The sequence below is a fragment of the Triticum urartu genome, chromosome 2A (genome assembly GCF_056163025.1).
Source record: "Triticum urartu cultivar PI428250 chromosome 2A, HENAU_Tu73, whole genome shotgun sequence".
In the NCBI taxonomy this organism is placed as follows: Eukaryota; Viridiplantae; Streptophyta; class Magnoliopsida; order Poales; family Poaceae; genus Triticum; species Triticum urartu.
Genome location: NC_141874.1, coordinates 10,352,335 through 10,368,751, shown reverse-complemented (window position 1 = coordinate 10,368,751; position 16,417 = coordinate 10,352,335). Strand labels below are relative to the sequence as shown.

The following is a 16,417-nucleotide window of genomic DNA, read 5'->3' as shown; positions in this document are numbered from 1 at the left end:
TCGACCATCAGGCATGGAGGTTGTCAAATCTGCAGTTGTTGGCGAATTTGTGAGCCGGTTCATCTCCTTCCTGATGAACAAGTACCACTCCAACAGGCATGTACAATCAGAGAAGGTGGTGGAGAGGTTGCAGTGCCTCCTGATGAGAGTCAGCACAGTCATCGAGGAGGCAGATGCGCGGTACATAACCAACTCTACGATGCAGTTGCAGCTCAAGATGCTCTCGGATGCCATGTATGGAGGATACCGTGTGCTGGACACCTTGCGGTACCCAACCATCCAAGACAGTGCAGGCTTCGATGAGGTTAGCATCGACGACTCATCTTGCAGCAACTTGTATTTAGACATTCCCCTCAAGCGTTCTCGAACAACCGAGAAGAATGACAAGACCACGCGCCTTGAGTCTCATGGTTCCTTGGAAAGCTTAGAAGTCGAAGTTGCTAACATGACAGAATTTGTTATGCTTCTAGGTGGATGTGAATGCATGTCTCGTAGACCATACGATGTGTATCTTTACACTGAAAATTTCATGTTCGGCCGACACGCTGAGAAGCAAAAACTCTTGAGCTTCTTGTTGCAGCACAACAACCCTCCTGGTGATCATGCACCAGCCGTTCTTCCAATCATAGGAGGTGCTGCAATTGGAAAGAAGACATTGGTTGCTCATGTGTGCAGCGACGAAAGGGTTCGCTCGCGCTTCTCCTCTATTTTGCACTTGAATGGAGACAGCCTTTTGAAGATACTTGACCATGGCAGGACCATGGAAGGGATGATCTTGGTAGTTATTGAGTTTGCTTCTGATGTGGGTGACAATGATTGGAAAAAGTTACACTCACTTCTCATAACAATGGGCAGAGGAATCAAGATCATCATTGTAAGTAAACTTAAACGATTAGCCCGGTTTGGATCGGTGAAACCGATTTTCCTAAGTATTCTATCTTACGATGAGTTGAGGTATCTTTTCAAGACACTTGCATTTGGAAGCGTAGACCCGGCGGAACACCCGCGACTAGTACAAATAGCAGATCAATTTGCCAAGGTATTGCACAATGCGCAAGCTTCACTTGTCACAATAAATAAGGTCGCAGATGTATTGAGAAGGAACCTCGATGCTCAGTTTTGGCGTTGCATATTGGACAAGGGGATAAAAATGGCTAAAAGAAACCTCTCCATACATGGTGTGCACCCGAGAATTCTTATAGAACAAGGTCATCCAGTCGACATTAGTCACATGACAGACCTTGCTTCACATCCACTTAGCATGACACCTTATACAATTAATGCTTCAATCGAGAAACAACCAAGTGTGACATTTGGGGAACTTCTAACAGATCCTAGTGTTAGACCAAAAGGAGACTTCATTCTAATTTCATGGGAATCAAGGATACCCCCTTATAAATCATTTGTTCATTTCGTTACAAGTCATGCTCAGGATACACATGAAGCTAGTGCCGTGCCAGGGAGGAAGCGACGAGGAGTGCCAGTCTAATTTTGTTTCAGACTCGTGTAATGTAATTCCTGTTGAATTTTATATTTTTATTTATTTAGAACAAACAGATGTTTTCAGGTATACCACTGAAGTAAATGTACTCATGATTACAGTTAATGTGCCATAAATTTGTACTCTCTCCACGGCCCTTATTTTGGATCGGACGGGGTACATTTTATCAATCCAACAATCCACCACCTGTAGATAACGTACAAATCCACCACTCCTTACTATCACTAGCTAGTGAAGTCTTGAGTAAGGTGGCTGCCAGAAATTGTATTGTGCTGCTGCGTGCAGGTGGATGCCAGAAAAACTTAGATCATATGAGATTGCAGTTGCAACTATAAGATAAAACTGGATTAAGAAGTCTGGTAGGCTCCAGCATCCTTCCCAGCCCCGACTCCCCCTCCCCCCCCCCCCCCCCCCCCCCGTCCCCCCCCCCCCCCCCCCACACACACACAAAAGCAGTGATATATTGATAAAAATTCACAAACAAGAGGCCTGCTTTGGTACACCCCCTCCACAAACTGTATAAGGGCAGTATGTGCATTTCATGAAACCATATAGCCATCTGCATATGTGACACGTACGAGGCATTGTACCCACTTTGCCACTTTTTTTTATCAAACTTTAAAATATTGCGCTAGCAACGTGAATCAAATTCAAGACCTCTTGGTCTAAGAAGAACCACACTAACCAACTAGGACATCATAATACATGTGCCAATTTACTTTTTTTTTCTTCTACTTCAGTTCGCGGTTGGACCGGGCCATTGTTGAACCGGTCCTTTTATCAATATTTCTATTCGTTTTTGTTTTTTGTTTCTTTCTTCTTTTTCAGAAAATGTTCACACTTATAAAATTATGTTCAAAATTTCAAAAATATTTGATTATTTTTCGGTTAAATAGAAACATGCTCACATAAAAAAGTTGAACACTTTTAAAATTTCTAAACTTCTATTAAATATAAAAATAAAAATGAAATATATCAATCAGTGATCGGTTTATCGTTCATTTTTTGTTTCCTTTTCATTCTTGTTGTTTTTTGTTTTCCCCTTTTTGTTCTTTTTATTTTTTAAAAAATGCTCACATCAATATAATGGACACAAATTTTTAACATACACTAGCATGACCATGCCAAACATCCATGATAAATTTCATTGAGTTCTGATATTTTATGCATATTCTAAGGTTTTCTCGGTGAAAAAACCAAAAACACTTGCCGAATGTGACGCGGCATGCTCTCGGTGTCCGAATTCCTACAAATTTTGCATGGAGGCCTGCCATGAGCATGCCCACAAGCTGGAAAAACTTGGTCTCATTTCATTCATATCATTTCTATCATTATCAATGAAGATGAACATTTTCTTACATCCGAATTATTTCTTGAAATTAGTTAACAATTTTGTAATTTCAAATTGCGTCTGAAAATTTTGTAAACATGACCACTATTTTCCAGAATTGTAAATAAATTCCGAAATATTGATACTGTACACAAATTGCAAAACAAATACTTTTATAAAAAATATTAAAACAAAAACATATTTTCAAATTTATGAACAAAAGTTTCAAAAATGGGAACATTTTTATAAATTCTAGAACATTTTTCAAAAATAACATTTTTTGGTATTGAAAAAATATTTCAAATTATAAAACAGGTTTTAAGATGAACAATAAAGTTCATAAAGCAAAACAAATGAAATTATCGAAAAAAATCGGAAAAATATATTAGAAACAAATACGCTCAGGCGTTGCCCAACCGGGAGCCAGCATCGTTTCCGGTGGCTGCGTACTGGGCCGGCCCAAACTTTCAACATTTGAAGAAATGTCATCAATTTTGAAAAAGAACGTTTATGAATTTGAAAACAAAGTTTACGAATTTAAATATTTTCACAAATTTAAATGGAAAAAATGTCTTTAATTTGAAAGCAAAGTTTGCAAATTTTAAAAAAAGTTCTCGAATTTAAATGGGAAAAAGTTCGGATAGGGCGCTCGGGTTGGGCGGAAGCTTCCGTCTCAGAGTACCTTCTTTCGACAGTGTTGTAATGGACCAAAAATTTTCTAGGACCTTGTATCACCATTCCAAGGCACCATGCAAAATTTTTGTGATTTCGGGAATTCTGTATTTTCAAATGATGTTCGTGCTTTCAAAATTTATTTGGAATTTAGAAAATGATCCCATATTAAAAAATTTCATGCACAAATACAAAAAATGTTTGCGGAAATTCAAAATAATTTGGTTCCATATTTTTGTTCATATTTTCCTTTTTTTTTTCAAAAAATGTCTATGTTCAATATTTTGTTCTCTCTTTGTAAAATATGTTTGTGTTATGATATTTGAGCAATTTTGAAAGAAACGAACTGTTTTCTAACATATATAAATTCTTTTAAATGCAGAGATTTGTATATTATTAATAAAATTAAAAAAATTGAACATTTTTTGAAAAAGAAAAAAGAAACTAGAAAAACGAATAGAGAAAATAAAAAAGAAATAGTGATAAAAGGGCCGATTCAACAATGGGCCGGCCCAGCCGCGAACTCAAGTAGAAGAAAACGAAAAAAAAAAGAAATAAGTACGCAAAAGCATTGGATGTCCTAGTTGGTTAGTGTGGTCCTCCTTAGATCAAGATGTCTTGAGCTTAATTCAAATTACCTGCACTATTTTTAAAAAAAAAAGAAAGTGAAAAACAGCTAAGGGCGCCGCGTATCGGCGCAGGTGGAAAGACTATCGTACCATTTAGTATTAAGGGGTATAAGGAGATATCATCGGTCAATGCGTTTAGGGGTTGTACCGAAGCAAAAGTGAACAAACATTAATTACCAGGAACCGATTCTCGCAATCAACCTAGATTGGCACCTCCCCTCCCTCCCTCCTCGAACTTGACATCGGCGACCACTATTGGTCCACATGAGGTGCGGCTGGGAGGCCACGTGATGGGCGTCAGCACAGCATGCCTACGGCCCTGGGCAAGCACGAGGAGCCTCATGGTTTCCGTCATGGTGGTTTGGGGAAGAAGGGAGGTTCAGAAAGGATTCACTGCTGGTAGGCAATGACGACAGGTCCCAGACATCAGTGACACATGAAGTTAGTTCACTATTCTCTCTGGGATGACAGGACGGCTTGTGATGTGCCACCGTGGATTCAGTTTTTGTCGATCGATCTAGATAATTAAAATTTCCTCCAAAATGTTAATGATTTAAATTTGAGGTATAGATGGTGTGGTTACTCGGAGTAACATCAACAACCACCTGACCTGTGGGAACAAGAATCCTAGCACTCATCCTAAAACCAAGAAAAGCTTTCACAAATATACAGGCGGACAAAATCAATTTCATGTAGGCAGATTTGTTGTCACTCAAACTATTTTTGAATCACCACATGAGAATGGGTCCCTGGTGTGACAGGCGCGGAAACAAATAATGGCTGTTGTTAAAGTTAATAGAGTTGATAGGTACTACTCCCTCAGTTCCTAAATATAATCCTAAACTTTTTAGAGATACCAATACGGACTACATATGGACGTATATATATACATGTTTTAGAGTGTTGATTCACTTATTTTGCTTAATATGTAGTCCATATTTAAATTGCTAAAAAAGCTTATACCACTCCCTCCCAAAATAAGTGTGTTAACTTTAGTACAACTTTGGCGTGTTAACTTCAGTACAAGTTTGCACTAAAGTTAGTACAAAGTCAAGACATTAATTTTGAAACGGATGAAGTATTTAAGAATGGAGGGAGTACTATTCTCCAGCTGTGTGGCTGGAAAACCCAGGTCTCTAAGCTTATCTTACTTGTCGAAAATGTAATCATTATGCAATTATGTCCTTCCTGTTAAGAAGCAAGGCGCGTCTATTCAGCTCCCCGTGCATAGGCACAAACCCCTCTTGGCCCTCCCACCACTCCCTACCGCTGCAACGGGACCTCTCCATGTTAGTCCATGCGCAGAAGTTTCTTCTGTTTTATTTGAATTGCTTTTGTTCGTTGGTTCTTTAAAAAAAGGTGGTCCTCGCAGTTTTGTTGTTGTTGTTGTTGTTGTTGTTGTTGTTGTTGTTGTTGTTGTTGTTGTTGTTGTTGTTGTTGTGTTGTTGTTGTTGTTGTTGTACATCAACTTTCTATAGAATGGCAATTTGACTCGCAATGTTGTATGCAGGGCCGGCCCTGGGGCAGGGCGAACGGGGCGGCCGCCCCGGGCCCCCTCCCAGGGTATGCATATGTAGTACTAGGGCCCATGTTTAGAACCATTTTTTTGAAACCCAGCCTTGCGTTTCCCTGTTTGTTCAGATCACGTTCGAAATGTGGAGACCCAGCAGCCTAGCGTACATAGAAGGAAGAAAGAAAAAGGGCTGGCCCATGTTCGCATGTACGCAGAGTAGAACGTGGAAATCAAACCCCCCGTTTCCCTGTTTGTTCGGATCACGGGATCGATCAGACCCTGACCTTGATTCCTATCGATCCTTGACTTCCCTCCCTTTCTTCTTTTCGTTTACCTGTTCGAGTGTTTGTCGTCCCCTGGTTCAACTCTCTTGGTCTTCTCGTCCTGAGGAACGGCGGCGGCGCCGGCACGCAGTGGTATGCGGCTATGGTAGGTACGAGCACGTCTCCTTGCGCAGTCGCGCCCAGCGCCCTATGCCTTCGTCTATACTGTTTTGCTATTCTTCTTGTTTCTTTTCTAATCATAAATTCTCGAATCTCGATTGATCGAACAAGGAAGGGAATTGTCGCATACTCGCATTGTTGGCGCTCGCGCTTGAATCATTGCGCACAACGCACGGAATAAAATTGTAGCCACATTAAATTAGAGAGAAGGTACTATACTATGCGCTAGATTTCTATTATTGATCTTGTATCTAACCTAGCTTTGCACTAATTTTTAAAGCTAATTGTTCCTTTTAATTTCAGCACCATCATGTTAGGCTTAGGCAGAAACTATCCACAAAGAATTGGTTGATGGAATTGATATTCATGCAAATCATTAGCGATTTTGCATCTCGGAACATTAAAAGGAATTTTGAAGGTATTATGTAATATTTTATTCGATATGCACGCTGATTTTGCTTGATTGTTTTCTTTGATACAATTTTATGTCTACATATGTTAATTACTATTAATAATTTACACTAAGGGCCCCGAAGGGCTCCGGATTATTGTTTCGCGGGCCCCTGAATTCTCAGGACCGGCCCTGGTTGTATGACACACAGTGTGTTGACCGATTACAAGGCGACATGTTCAATAATTAGGTGTAACATAGATGCGCTTTGTTGAGATCACTAGTAGAAAAAGGGTCAAACGTGAAGCACATTAGTGCCGGTTTGTATTTGAGCCGGTACTAATGTATACATTAGTGCCAGCCGGCACTAATGTATACATTAGTGCCGGTTCCAACGGCTAGCCGGGCCGCTTTCATTAGTACCAGTTCGTGGCGAACTTTTAGCACCGGTTCGTGCCACGAACCGGTACTAATGAGAGTGGTGGCAGGATGTTGTCAGACTGGGGCCCCTCCAGCCCCTTTAGTACCGGTTCTTGGCACGAACCGGTACTAAAGGTCGTCCTACATAAACCCTTCGTCCGCCCGAGCTCGCTCTGTTCTTCCCCTTTCCCCTCTCCTCTCTGTTCTTCCCCTCTTCCTCTCGAGCTCATCACACATTTTGCCCAAAATTTGTCAAGATTTCAAGGCCCCCACCCATTCAAATGATCACAAAGGTTAGCAACTTTGTCCTTTCATCTCTCATTGCTAGATTAGCTCTTGCAATGCTTTATATAGTGATTAATTTGTGAGTTTACTTAGTGCCTTGTCCATGTGCTAGTATTTGATTTATATGCAATTTGAGGTCAAAAATAACACTTAGTTTGCATATGTAGGTGTGGTTTACTTAGTGCCTTCTAAATCTCCGTCGTAACCACCGTCGATCGCCCGCACCGTCCCGTCGCCGGCACCACCTTGTGGTGAGCCTCTTGTTCATGAAATTTTATATAAAAATTGATGCTTGTGTGATTTGGATATATAGTTACTCGTATAATAATCTTACCCGTACGTTGTTTGTTATACATATAGTGCCATGGTTTTGATATCCGTCCCCGTCGGCCTTCGTCCTTGTTATGATTCGGGTGTGGTATATATATTCTCTTTTAAAACTAGTTGCATTTCGTGTTTATGACAAATTATGCCCATCAAGTTGACATAGAAATTTTTTCTAGGAGGTATGTGAACCGGAAATTCCAACCGACCCTATTATCGAGAGGTTAAATTTAGTTGAAAGAGAAAACGAGTACTTGAAAGAAAAATTGAAAAGAATTGAGGGGGAGAAGATGGAATTGGAGTTGCTTGTTGCCGATGTCGTCGATGATCACAAGATCAAGATGGAGAAAATGCGCTTGAAGATTAGAAAGATTAGAAAATATGCCATCGATAGTGAGGCTTGGTATCATTATGCTGTTGGATCAATTGTTACCTTAGTTGCGATCTTGAACACATTTGTTGTTGCATTTAAATGCTTTAGCTAGAGAGTTATTTGTTTGTTGCATTTAAGTGTTGTATGAACTTTATGTATGAACTTGTATTAATTTGGTCTATTCGGTGTTGTGTAATGAAGATGAGCCGACAATGGATGTACGATGACCGATGCTCTCCCCAGTTCGTCGAGGGCGTGCATATTTTTCTGCTTGCGGCTGAGCAAACAAGCGGGCGGATGGTTTTATGCCTTGTCCATGTGCTGGCTGTAAGAATGGTCACAATTACTCTACGTCAAGAACCATTCACGTTTGAGTCCGGTTTCATGCCCCACTATAATGTTTGGACCAAGCACGGAGAAAGAGGGGTTATGATGGAAGACAATGAAGAAGAAGAGGACGACGACAGCTATCCTGGCCATGGGTTCCCTGAATACGATGATACAACAATGGGGGATGAAGATGAGCCGGTAATGCGGGAAGAAGCTGAGCCGGCAATGCGGGAAGAAGCTGAGCCGGCAATGCGGGAAGAAGCTGAAGAAGAGGCATCAGATGAGCCCGTTGATGATCTAGGTCGGGCCATTGCCGATGCAAAGAGAAACTGCGCAAGTGAATTGGAGAAGAAGAAGTTGCAGCGCATGTTATAGGATCATAAAAAATTGTTGTACCCGAATTGCGTAGGTGACAAGAAAAAGCTGGGCACCACACTGGAATTGCTGCAATGGAAGACAGAGAATGGTGTATCTGACAAGGGATTTGGAAAGTTGCTGGTAATGATAAAGGATATGCTTCCAAAGGATAACGAATTGCCTGAGAGTACGTACGAAGCAAAGAAGGCTGTCTGCCCTCTAGGGTTAGAGGTGCAGAAGATACATGCATGCCCTAACGATTGCATCCTCTACCGCGGTGAGTACGAGGATTTGAACGCTTGCCCGGTATGTGGTGCATTGCGCTATAAGATCAGCCGCGATGACCCTGGTGATGTCGAGGGCGAGCGCTCCAGGAAGAAGATTCCTGCCAAGGTGATGTGGTATGCTCCTATAATACCACGGTTGAAACGTTTGTTCCAAAACAAAGAGCATGCCAAGGCGATGCGATGGCACAGAGAAGACCGTAAGAAAGACGGAAAGTTGAGAGTACCCGTTGAAAGGTCGCAGTGGAGAAAAATCGAAAGAAAATACGGGAAGGAGTTTGCAGATGACGCAAGGAGTGTATGGTTTGGTCTAAGCGCAGATGGCATTAATCCTTTTGGGGAGCAGAGCAGCAACCATAGCACCTGGCCTGTGACTCTATGTTTGTATAACCTTCCTCCTTGGTTGTGCATGAAGCGGAAGTTCATTATGATGCCAGTGCTCATCCAAGGCCCTAAGCAACCCGGCAACGACATTGATGTGTACCTAAGGCCATTAGTTGAAGAACTCTTACAACTGTGGAATGGAACAGGTGTACGTGCGTGGGATGAGCACATGGGGGAAGAATTTGACCTAAAGGCGTTGCTGTTCGTGACCATCAATGATTGGCCTGCTCTCAGTAACCTTTCAGGACAGACAAACAAGGGATACCACGCATGCACGCACTGTTTGGACGATACCGACAGTATATATTTGGCTAATTGTAAGAAGAATGTGTACCTGGGACATCGTCGATTTCTTCCGAGCAGGCATCCCGTAAGAAAGAAAGGCAAGCATTTCAAAGGTGAGGCGGATCACCGGACGAAGCCTCGCAACCGTACTGGTGCTGATGTACATGATATGGTCAAGGATTTGAAGGTGGTCTTTGGAAAGGGTCCTGGTGGACAACCTGTTCCAAATGACGCTGACGGACGCGCACCCATGTGGAAGAAGAAATCTATATTTTGGGACCTGCCCTATTGGAAAGACCTAGAGGTCCGCTCCGCAATCGACGTGATGCACGTGACGAAGAATCTTTGTGTGACCCTGCTTGGCTTCTTGGGCGTGTATGGGAAGACAAAAGATACACCTGAGGCACGGGAGGACCAGCAACGTATGCACGGAAAAGACGGCATACATCAGGGTCATGCAAGCTACGCTCTTACCAAAGAAGAGAAGGAAATCTTCTTTGAATGCCTGCTCAGTATTAAGGTACCGTCTGGCTTCTCGTCTAATATAAAGGGAATAATAAACATGGCAGAGAAAAAGTTCCAGAACCTAAAGTCTCATGACTGCCACGTGATTATGACGCAACTGCTTCCGGTTGTATTGAGGGGGCTTCTACCGGAAAACGTTCGATTAGCCATTGTGAAGCTATGTGCATTTCTCAATGCAATCTCTCAGAAGGTAATCGATCCAGAAATCATACCAAGGTTAGAGAATGATTTGGTGCAATGTCTTGTCAGTTTCGAGTTGGTGTTCCCACCATCCTTCTTCAACATCATGACGCACGTCCTAGTTCACCTATGCGAAGATATTAACGTTTTGGGTCCTGTATTTCTACACAATATGTTCCCCTTTGAGAGGTTCATGGGAGTCTTAAAGAAATATGTTCATAACCGTGCTAGGCCAGAAGGAAGCATCTCCAAGGGTCGTCAAAATGAGGAGGTCATTGAGTTTTGTATTGACTTTATTCCTGACCTTAAGCCGATTGGTGTTCCTGAATTGCGGCATAAGGGCAGACTGGATGGAAAAGGCACGCTAGGAGGGGAACAAATAATATGTATGGACGGACATTCTCTCACTGAAGCACACTACACAGTTCTACAGAATTCCGCCTTGGTGGCTCCGTATATGGATGAACACAAGAATTTGCTACACTCCAAACACCCGGAGCGGTCTGATGACTGGATTACACGTGAACAAACCAGGAGTTTCGCCAGCTGGTTGCAGACACGTACCATGCATGACACCTCTATTGAAGATGACCTGTACTTGCTGTCCCAGTTACCATCTTCGAATATAATGACTTTCAAAGGGTACGAGATAAATGGTAATACATTTTACACGATCGCCCAAGATAAGAAGAGCACCAACCAAAATAGTGGTGTCCGCTTTGATGCAGAAACCAAGACAGGAAAGGAAATATATTATGGTTATATACAGGACATATGAGAACTTGACTATCGACGTGGTTTGAAGGTCCCTTTGTTTCGGTGCAAATGGGTCAATATCACACGAGGCGGGGTAACGGAAGACCCGCAGTTCGGAATGACAACAGTGGATCTCAACAATCTTGCGTATGCAGACGAACCATTCGTCCTAGCCAATGATGTGGCACAGGTTTTCTATGTGAAGGACATGTCTACCAAGCCAAGAAAAAGAAAAGATAAGGAAGCGAATGCATCGTACAATGAGCCAAAGCGGCACATAGTTCTTTTTGGGAAGAGAAACATCGTGGGAGTGGATGACAAGACAGACAAGTCAGAAGGTTATGAAAAGTTTGATGAAATTGCTCCATTCACAGTGAATATTGACCCGAGTATCCCGTTAAATGATGAAGATTTTCCATGGTTACGGCGCAAAGGGACACACGCGAAGAAAAAGTTTCACACCCAAAGATCTGGGATGTGATCGGCTTCACTATCATCAGTTTCTTCTGTGGTTCACACCCAGAAGGGAATCTCTATAATAGTTAGGGTAGTTAATTATGTGTTTTGGCATTTGAAACACGAAGAAATTTTATGTGCAAACAAATTCTTTCATGCCTTTACTGATTTCAAATAATTCAAAATTTAAACTATTCAAATTTGAAAACTACGGGCACTAATAGAAAGTTTGTAATTTTTTGTACCTAAAGCAAAATTATTCACAAAGAAACTCTAAATACACAAAAAAACAACTCAAAAATAAATAAAGCAAAAAAAATAAAAAAGCCCGCCTACTAGGCCAGAGCGGCCTGCATACGACTAGAAACCCAACCTGTTGTTGGGCCAGGATGCAGGCCCGCAAAGGCCGAGTAGGCCCACAGGGCAGGACAGAACATGTAGGCCCAGTAAGCCTGCTTTGGAGAGGAGCTCGAGGGGTTTATAAACCAGTGCGGTCGCCCCTCGGCTAGCGAGGTGGGACTAAACTTGCCGCACCGCACCTGCGCTAGCGCACCCCCTTTAGTACTGGTTCGTGGCACCAACCGGTACTAAATGGGGGGCCTTTAGTACCGGTTGGAGCCACCAACCGGTACTAAAGGGGGTCGCTTCCCGCCGCTTGGCCTGGCCAAAACAGGCCTTTAGTACCGGTTGGTGGCTCCAACCGGTACTAAAGGTGCCTCCTATATAAAAAAACAACACTTACGAAAATTTCAGTTTCTCATCTGCTTCTTCTCCTCTGCACCGTCGACGCCCGCCGCCCCCGTACTCCATCGATCCCTCGTCGCCGCCCCGTCCCCGTCGTCGCCGCCCCGTCGTCCCCGTCCCCGTCGTCACCGCCGCCCCGTCCCGCGTCGCCCCGTCCCCGTCGTCGTTGCCGCCCCGGCCCGTACGTCCCCGTCCCCGTCGTCGCCGCCCCGTCGTCGTCATCCCCGTAATCGCCGCGCCCGTCGCCGTCCCCGTCGCCGCGCGCCCCCCGTCGCCGCCCCCCGTCGCCTCTCGCCTCGCCGGTGAGCACGCGCACACACACACATATACATTTCTGTTTTATAGAAATTGTTAGAAATTTTTCTGTTTTTTAGAAATAGTTAGAAATATTAGAATTGTTAGAATAGTTAGAAATGTTAGAATTGTTAGAAATGTTAGAATTGTTAGAAATTTTTCTGTTTTTTAGTTATAGAAATAGTTATAAAAAAGTTAGAATTGTTAGAAATTTTTCTGTTTTTTAGTTATAGAAAAAGTTATAAAAAAGATAGAAATTTTTCTTTTTTTAGTTATAGAAATATTAGAAATGTTATAGAAATGTTAGTTATATATAGCATTGTTAGAAATGTTATAGAAATGTTAGAAATTTTAGTTATCAAAATCCAATCATTAAAAAATGTTACTTTTTGCGGGCATATAGCTAGTATTTGTTCTCGACGATGCCCGGCCCGCATCCTCGCCGTCGACCCGTCCGCGACGACGTCTTGCTGACCCATGTTCGGGACTGGGCTCCGCCGGGCTGGCACTGGGAGGTGCTGCCTGGAGGGGCGCGCCGCTTGATGAGGAACCCGGCCCCGGGTCCCGTCGTCGACCCTGATCTCGTTTGGTGGCGTTCGCGTGGGCCAGTTTCGGTGCGGAGGGAGCCGGCCCCGCCGGAGGTGGTACCTCGCCGTGTCAGGGAGGAGGACGAGCACGTCCATCGCTACATGGTTGCGTTAGAGGGCGGCAGGTTCTCCAATACCTGGCAGTTTCTTCAGGGATCTCACTTCAGCTATGATCCTGTGAGGGTTCCTTTTCTTTGGGTGTCCACCGCCCGCGCCGCAGGAATCGCCAGTGTCCTAGATTCTTCTGTAGTATTCGATCTTTAATTAGCTACCTAGTCAGTGATGTACTATTCAATATTATATATTATTCGAGACGATGTATTCGAGATTATATCTATTATTCGAGACGATGTATTCGAGATTATATCTATTATTCGAGACGATGTAATTTGAATACTAAATTGTTTTATATTTCTTTTGGATTAGTTAAATAAAAGCTATGGCGGACAATACCGACAAAGAGGGAGAACAGACCATGTTCGATATGATACGCGGGCCAGATGATGATCAGAATGAAGAAGATTATGACGGCTCCGAATTTCTAAACAACACCGGAGAGGGTGATATGATATTCGATCACGACGACCGAATTGATGAAGTCATGAACTACGATTATGACGATGACGAAGAACATGTTGATCCTGAAACAACAAAGACCGGCGAGGTATATATATCTATATAAGCAGGCATCTGGTGATCATCACATGTTTTAAATGAGTTGAAGATATATTAACGAATCGATCTTTCTTCTTTCAGCCATCTGGATCGAGCAAATCTTCAGACAACAGGACGAAACGAGGCCCGAACAAAAAGTTGAAGGAGGGCGTAAAGTACAATATCGAGGCAATCAGACCTAATGGCGAACCATTAGCGCCTAAGAAGATTGCGGACAAGTTCGTTCGTCAGTGCGGAGTTCTTGTGAAGGACCAACTTCCGATCTCCCTTCAAGAATGGAGAGAGCCAGCAAAGCCACGTCCAAATGTTACTTTTGTCGACGACAGACAAAAAAAACTGCTTTGGATACTCTCATGGAACATTTCACCCTACCAGATCATTTCACAGATGCAGATGTGGAGAAAGTCAAGGACGCCGCTCTTAGGAAGATGGCGGTTGCATTCAAGAACCACAAGAACAAAGTATGGGACAAGTACATCAAGGATGGAAGGAAGACTCCAGTATTCGAGGGAACACTAGAGAATCAAAGTGCTCATTGGGACGATTTCGTGAAATTCAAGGATTCAGAATTAGCTAAGGAACGGTCGAGAATAAACAAGAAGAATGCCGAAAAAAAGGATAAGTTCCATAAGCTGGGGCCAGGTGGCTACGCGGTGGCAATGCCTAAGTGGGATAAGTCTGAGAAAGAGATGGAGGATGCAGGTGTCACTCCGGTTACTAAGAGCTGGCCCCCCAGGTGCAGGAGTTGGTTCTATGCGCATGGGGGGAGTTGGACCCGAAGACAGGCAAAGTTTCGACGAAGGCATGTCTGAACGGAGCCGACGATAATATACTTGCTGCAATAGAAGAGGCTCGAACGGGGGTGTTCCAGCCCAACAGAGAGAATGACGAGCTTACGCGTGCCCTGGGAAATCCTGAACACCCGGGAAGAACACGAGGCAAGGGCGCTATTCCGTGGTATGAGGGGTTTTCGGACTGGAACGCCGACTACAGAACCTGTGCGAGAAGGAAGATTGCGGAGGAGAAGTAGAGGAAGATGGAGGAGGAGAAGAGGAAGCTGGACTATGAACGCCTTCAAGGCCTAGAATCAGCGCACGCGGACTTGGCAGTCAAATTCCAGCGGCAGAAGGAGCAGATCGACTCACTTAGCCAGCAAAGGGGGTCTCAGCAGCTGCAGCAGCTAGCGGATGATCCAGCATTGGATACCACCGCCCCATCCATGCCGAGAAGCAGCGTGGGTTCCGCCCCGTTTGACGCAATGCTGGATAGATACCCCGTGGATGACATCACGGATAACACTAACTGCGAGCTACACTTCAAAATTAAGAACATATCCTTGAAGGTGGTGGACGTGGTTGCTTATACAAATTCCCCCGATGCAACCTTCCATTGCAACCCGATTCCAGCAGGCTATACTCGTGTCATGGTTGATGAGGTGGTGGACCAATATTCGGGGCTAGAGCTTGACATTCCTGGAGGTGACGAGGAGCACACACTCGGAGAGGCCAAACATCGTATCATCCTATGGAGAAAGGATTGCATCATCTTTCGAAGGCCACCGACACCGCGTCACCCGACTCCTCGTCGAAAGTCCGCCACCGATTCAGCAGACTCCCGCTCCTCCAAGTCCACCAACGCGTGAGGCCACTCCTCCTCCTCCAAGTCCGGCAAAGTGTCAGGCCACTCCTCCTCCAAGTCCGACACAGCGTCAGACGTCCACTCCTCCTCCAAGTCCGGCACAACCTCAGGCCACTCCTCCTCCAAGTCCGGCACAGCTTCAGGCCACTCCTCCTCGTCCAACTCAGCCTCGTCAGCCGTCTCCGCTGCCTAAGCAATCGCAGAAGAGACACCCCGCAGCTATGGTGCGCAGCGGTATGAGTCGAGGTCATAGTATAGGAAGTACAGGCGGAGGCAAGCGATATAAATATGGTCCAAACCTCAATACTCCTCTTCCTGAGAGGGCTTACGACAGGACCAAGGAGCAAACCAATGCCATAGTGCGGGCAGAAGTTGACGCCCATTTTGGACCGAAACCGCCACCACCGCCAAGGGAGAAAGTGCCTGTGGAAGTAGTTGACCACTTCATTCATATGGCTCAACCACCAGCTCCTAAGCCTGTTGACACAGACTATGAGCGCCACATCAGGAAGTTACATCGACAACGTCTACAGAAGGAGGCGAGCTTGAGCTCGAGCAAACAACAAGCAGCTGTCAAAAAATGCGGGAAATCCGTTGCCCAGCTGGGAGAACAGGCGGCGCAATCGATCGAACCGCTTGTTGTTCCGCCAACAACACGTGACAGTACGCGCGCCCAATATTATTGTGGGCAAACAGTTTACGTTCCCGAGGTGGGCGATGTGGTAATAACCCAGGAGCATATAATGCAGGCTGAAACTCTCAACATCACTGTTGGACAACTCCTCGAGATCGAGGACATACCTGTGCTTACAGAGGAGGAAATAAAATGGAAATATGCCGGGGGCCAACCTTTGGTCAAGCCAGAAGAGGTCAAGAAGCTCCCAACGAGAATGTATGAATTGCATCAATGGTACATGGACATTACCAAGAGATCCGATCGAGAGTCCCTCATGGTGCAAGTCTAGAAGGATCATTACTACCATGAGAAACCTGTGACCGTTGAGTATTCTGAACTGTTTCAGTTATACAATCAAGACGCAC

At 44.2% G+C, this 16,417-nt stretch overlaps 1 protein-coding gene across 1 annotated transcript; it reads left to right on the top strand.

The window, feature by feature from the left end:
• Nucleotides 1–1,632, top strand: LOC125540601 (putative disease resistance RPP13-like protein 1). The gene has a single exon (XM_048704206.2). It carries the CDS (start codon nt 14–16, stop codon nt 1,487–1,489), a length of 1,476 nt encoding a protein of 491 aa, XP_048560163.2. The 5' UTR covers nt 1–13; the 3' UTR covers nt 1,490–1,632.
• Nucleotides 1,633–16,417: the final 14,785 nt, after the last annotated feature.

Bases quoted from the DNA above. Each gene is read 5' to 3' on its own strand.
- LOC125540601 (XM_048704206.2), top strand. From the start codon at position 14: ATGGAGGTTGTCAAATCTGCAGTTGTTGGCGAATTTGTGAGCCGGTTC.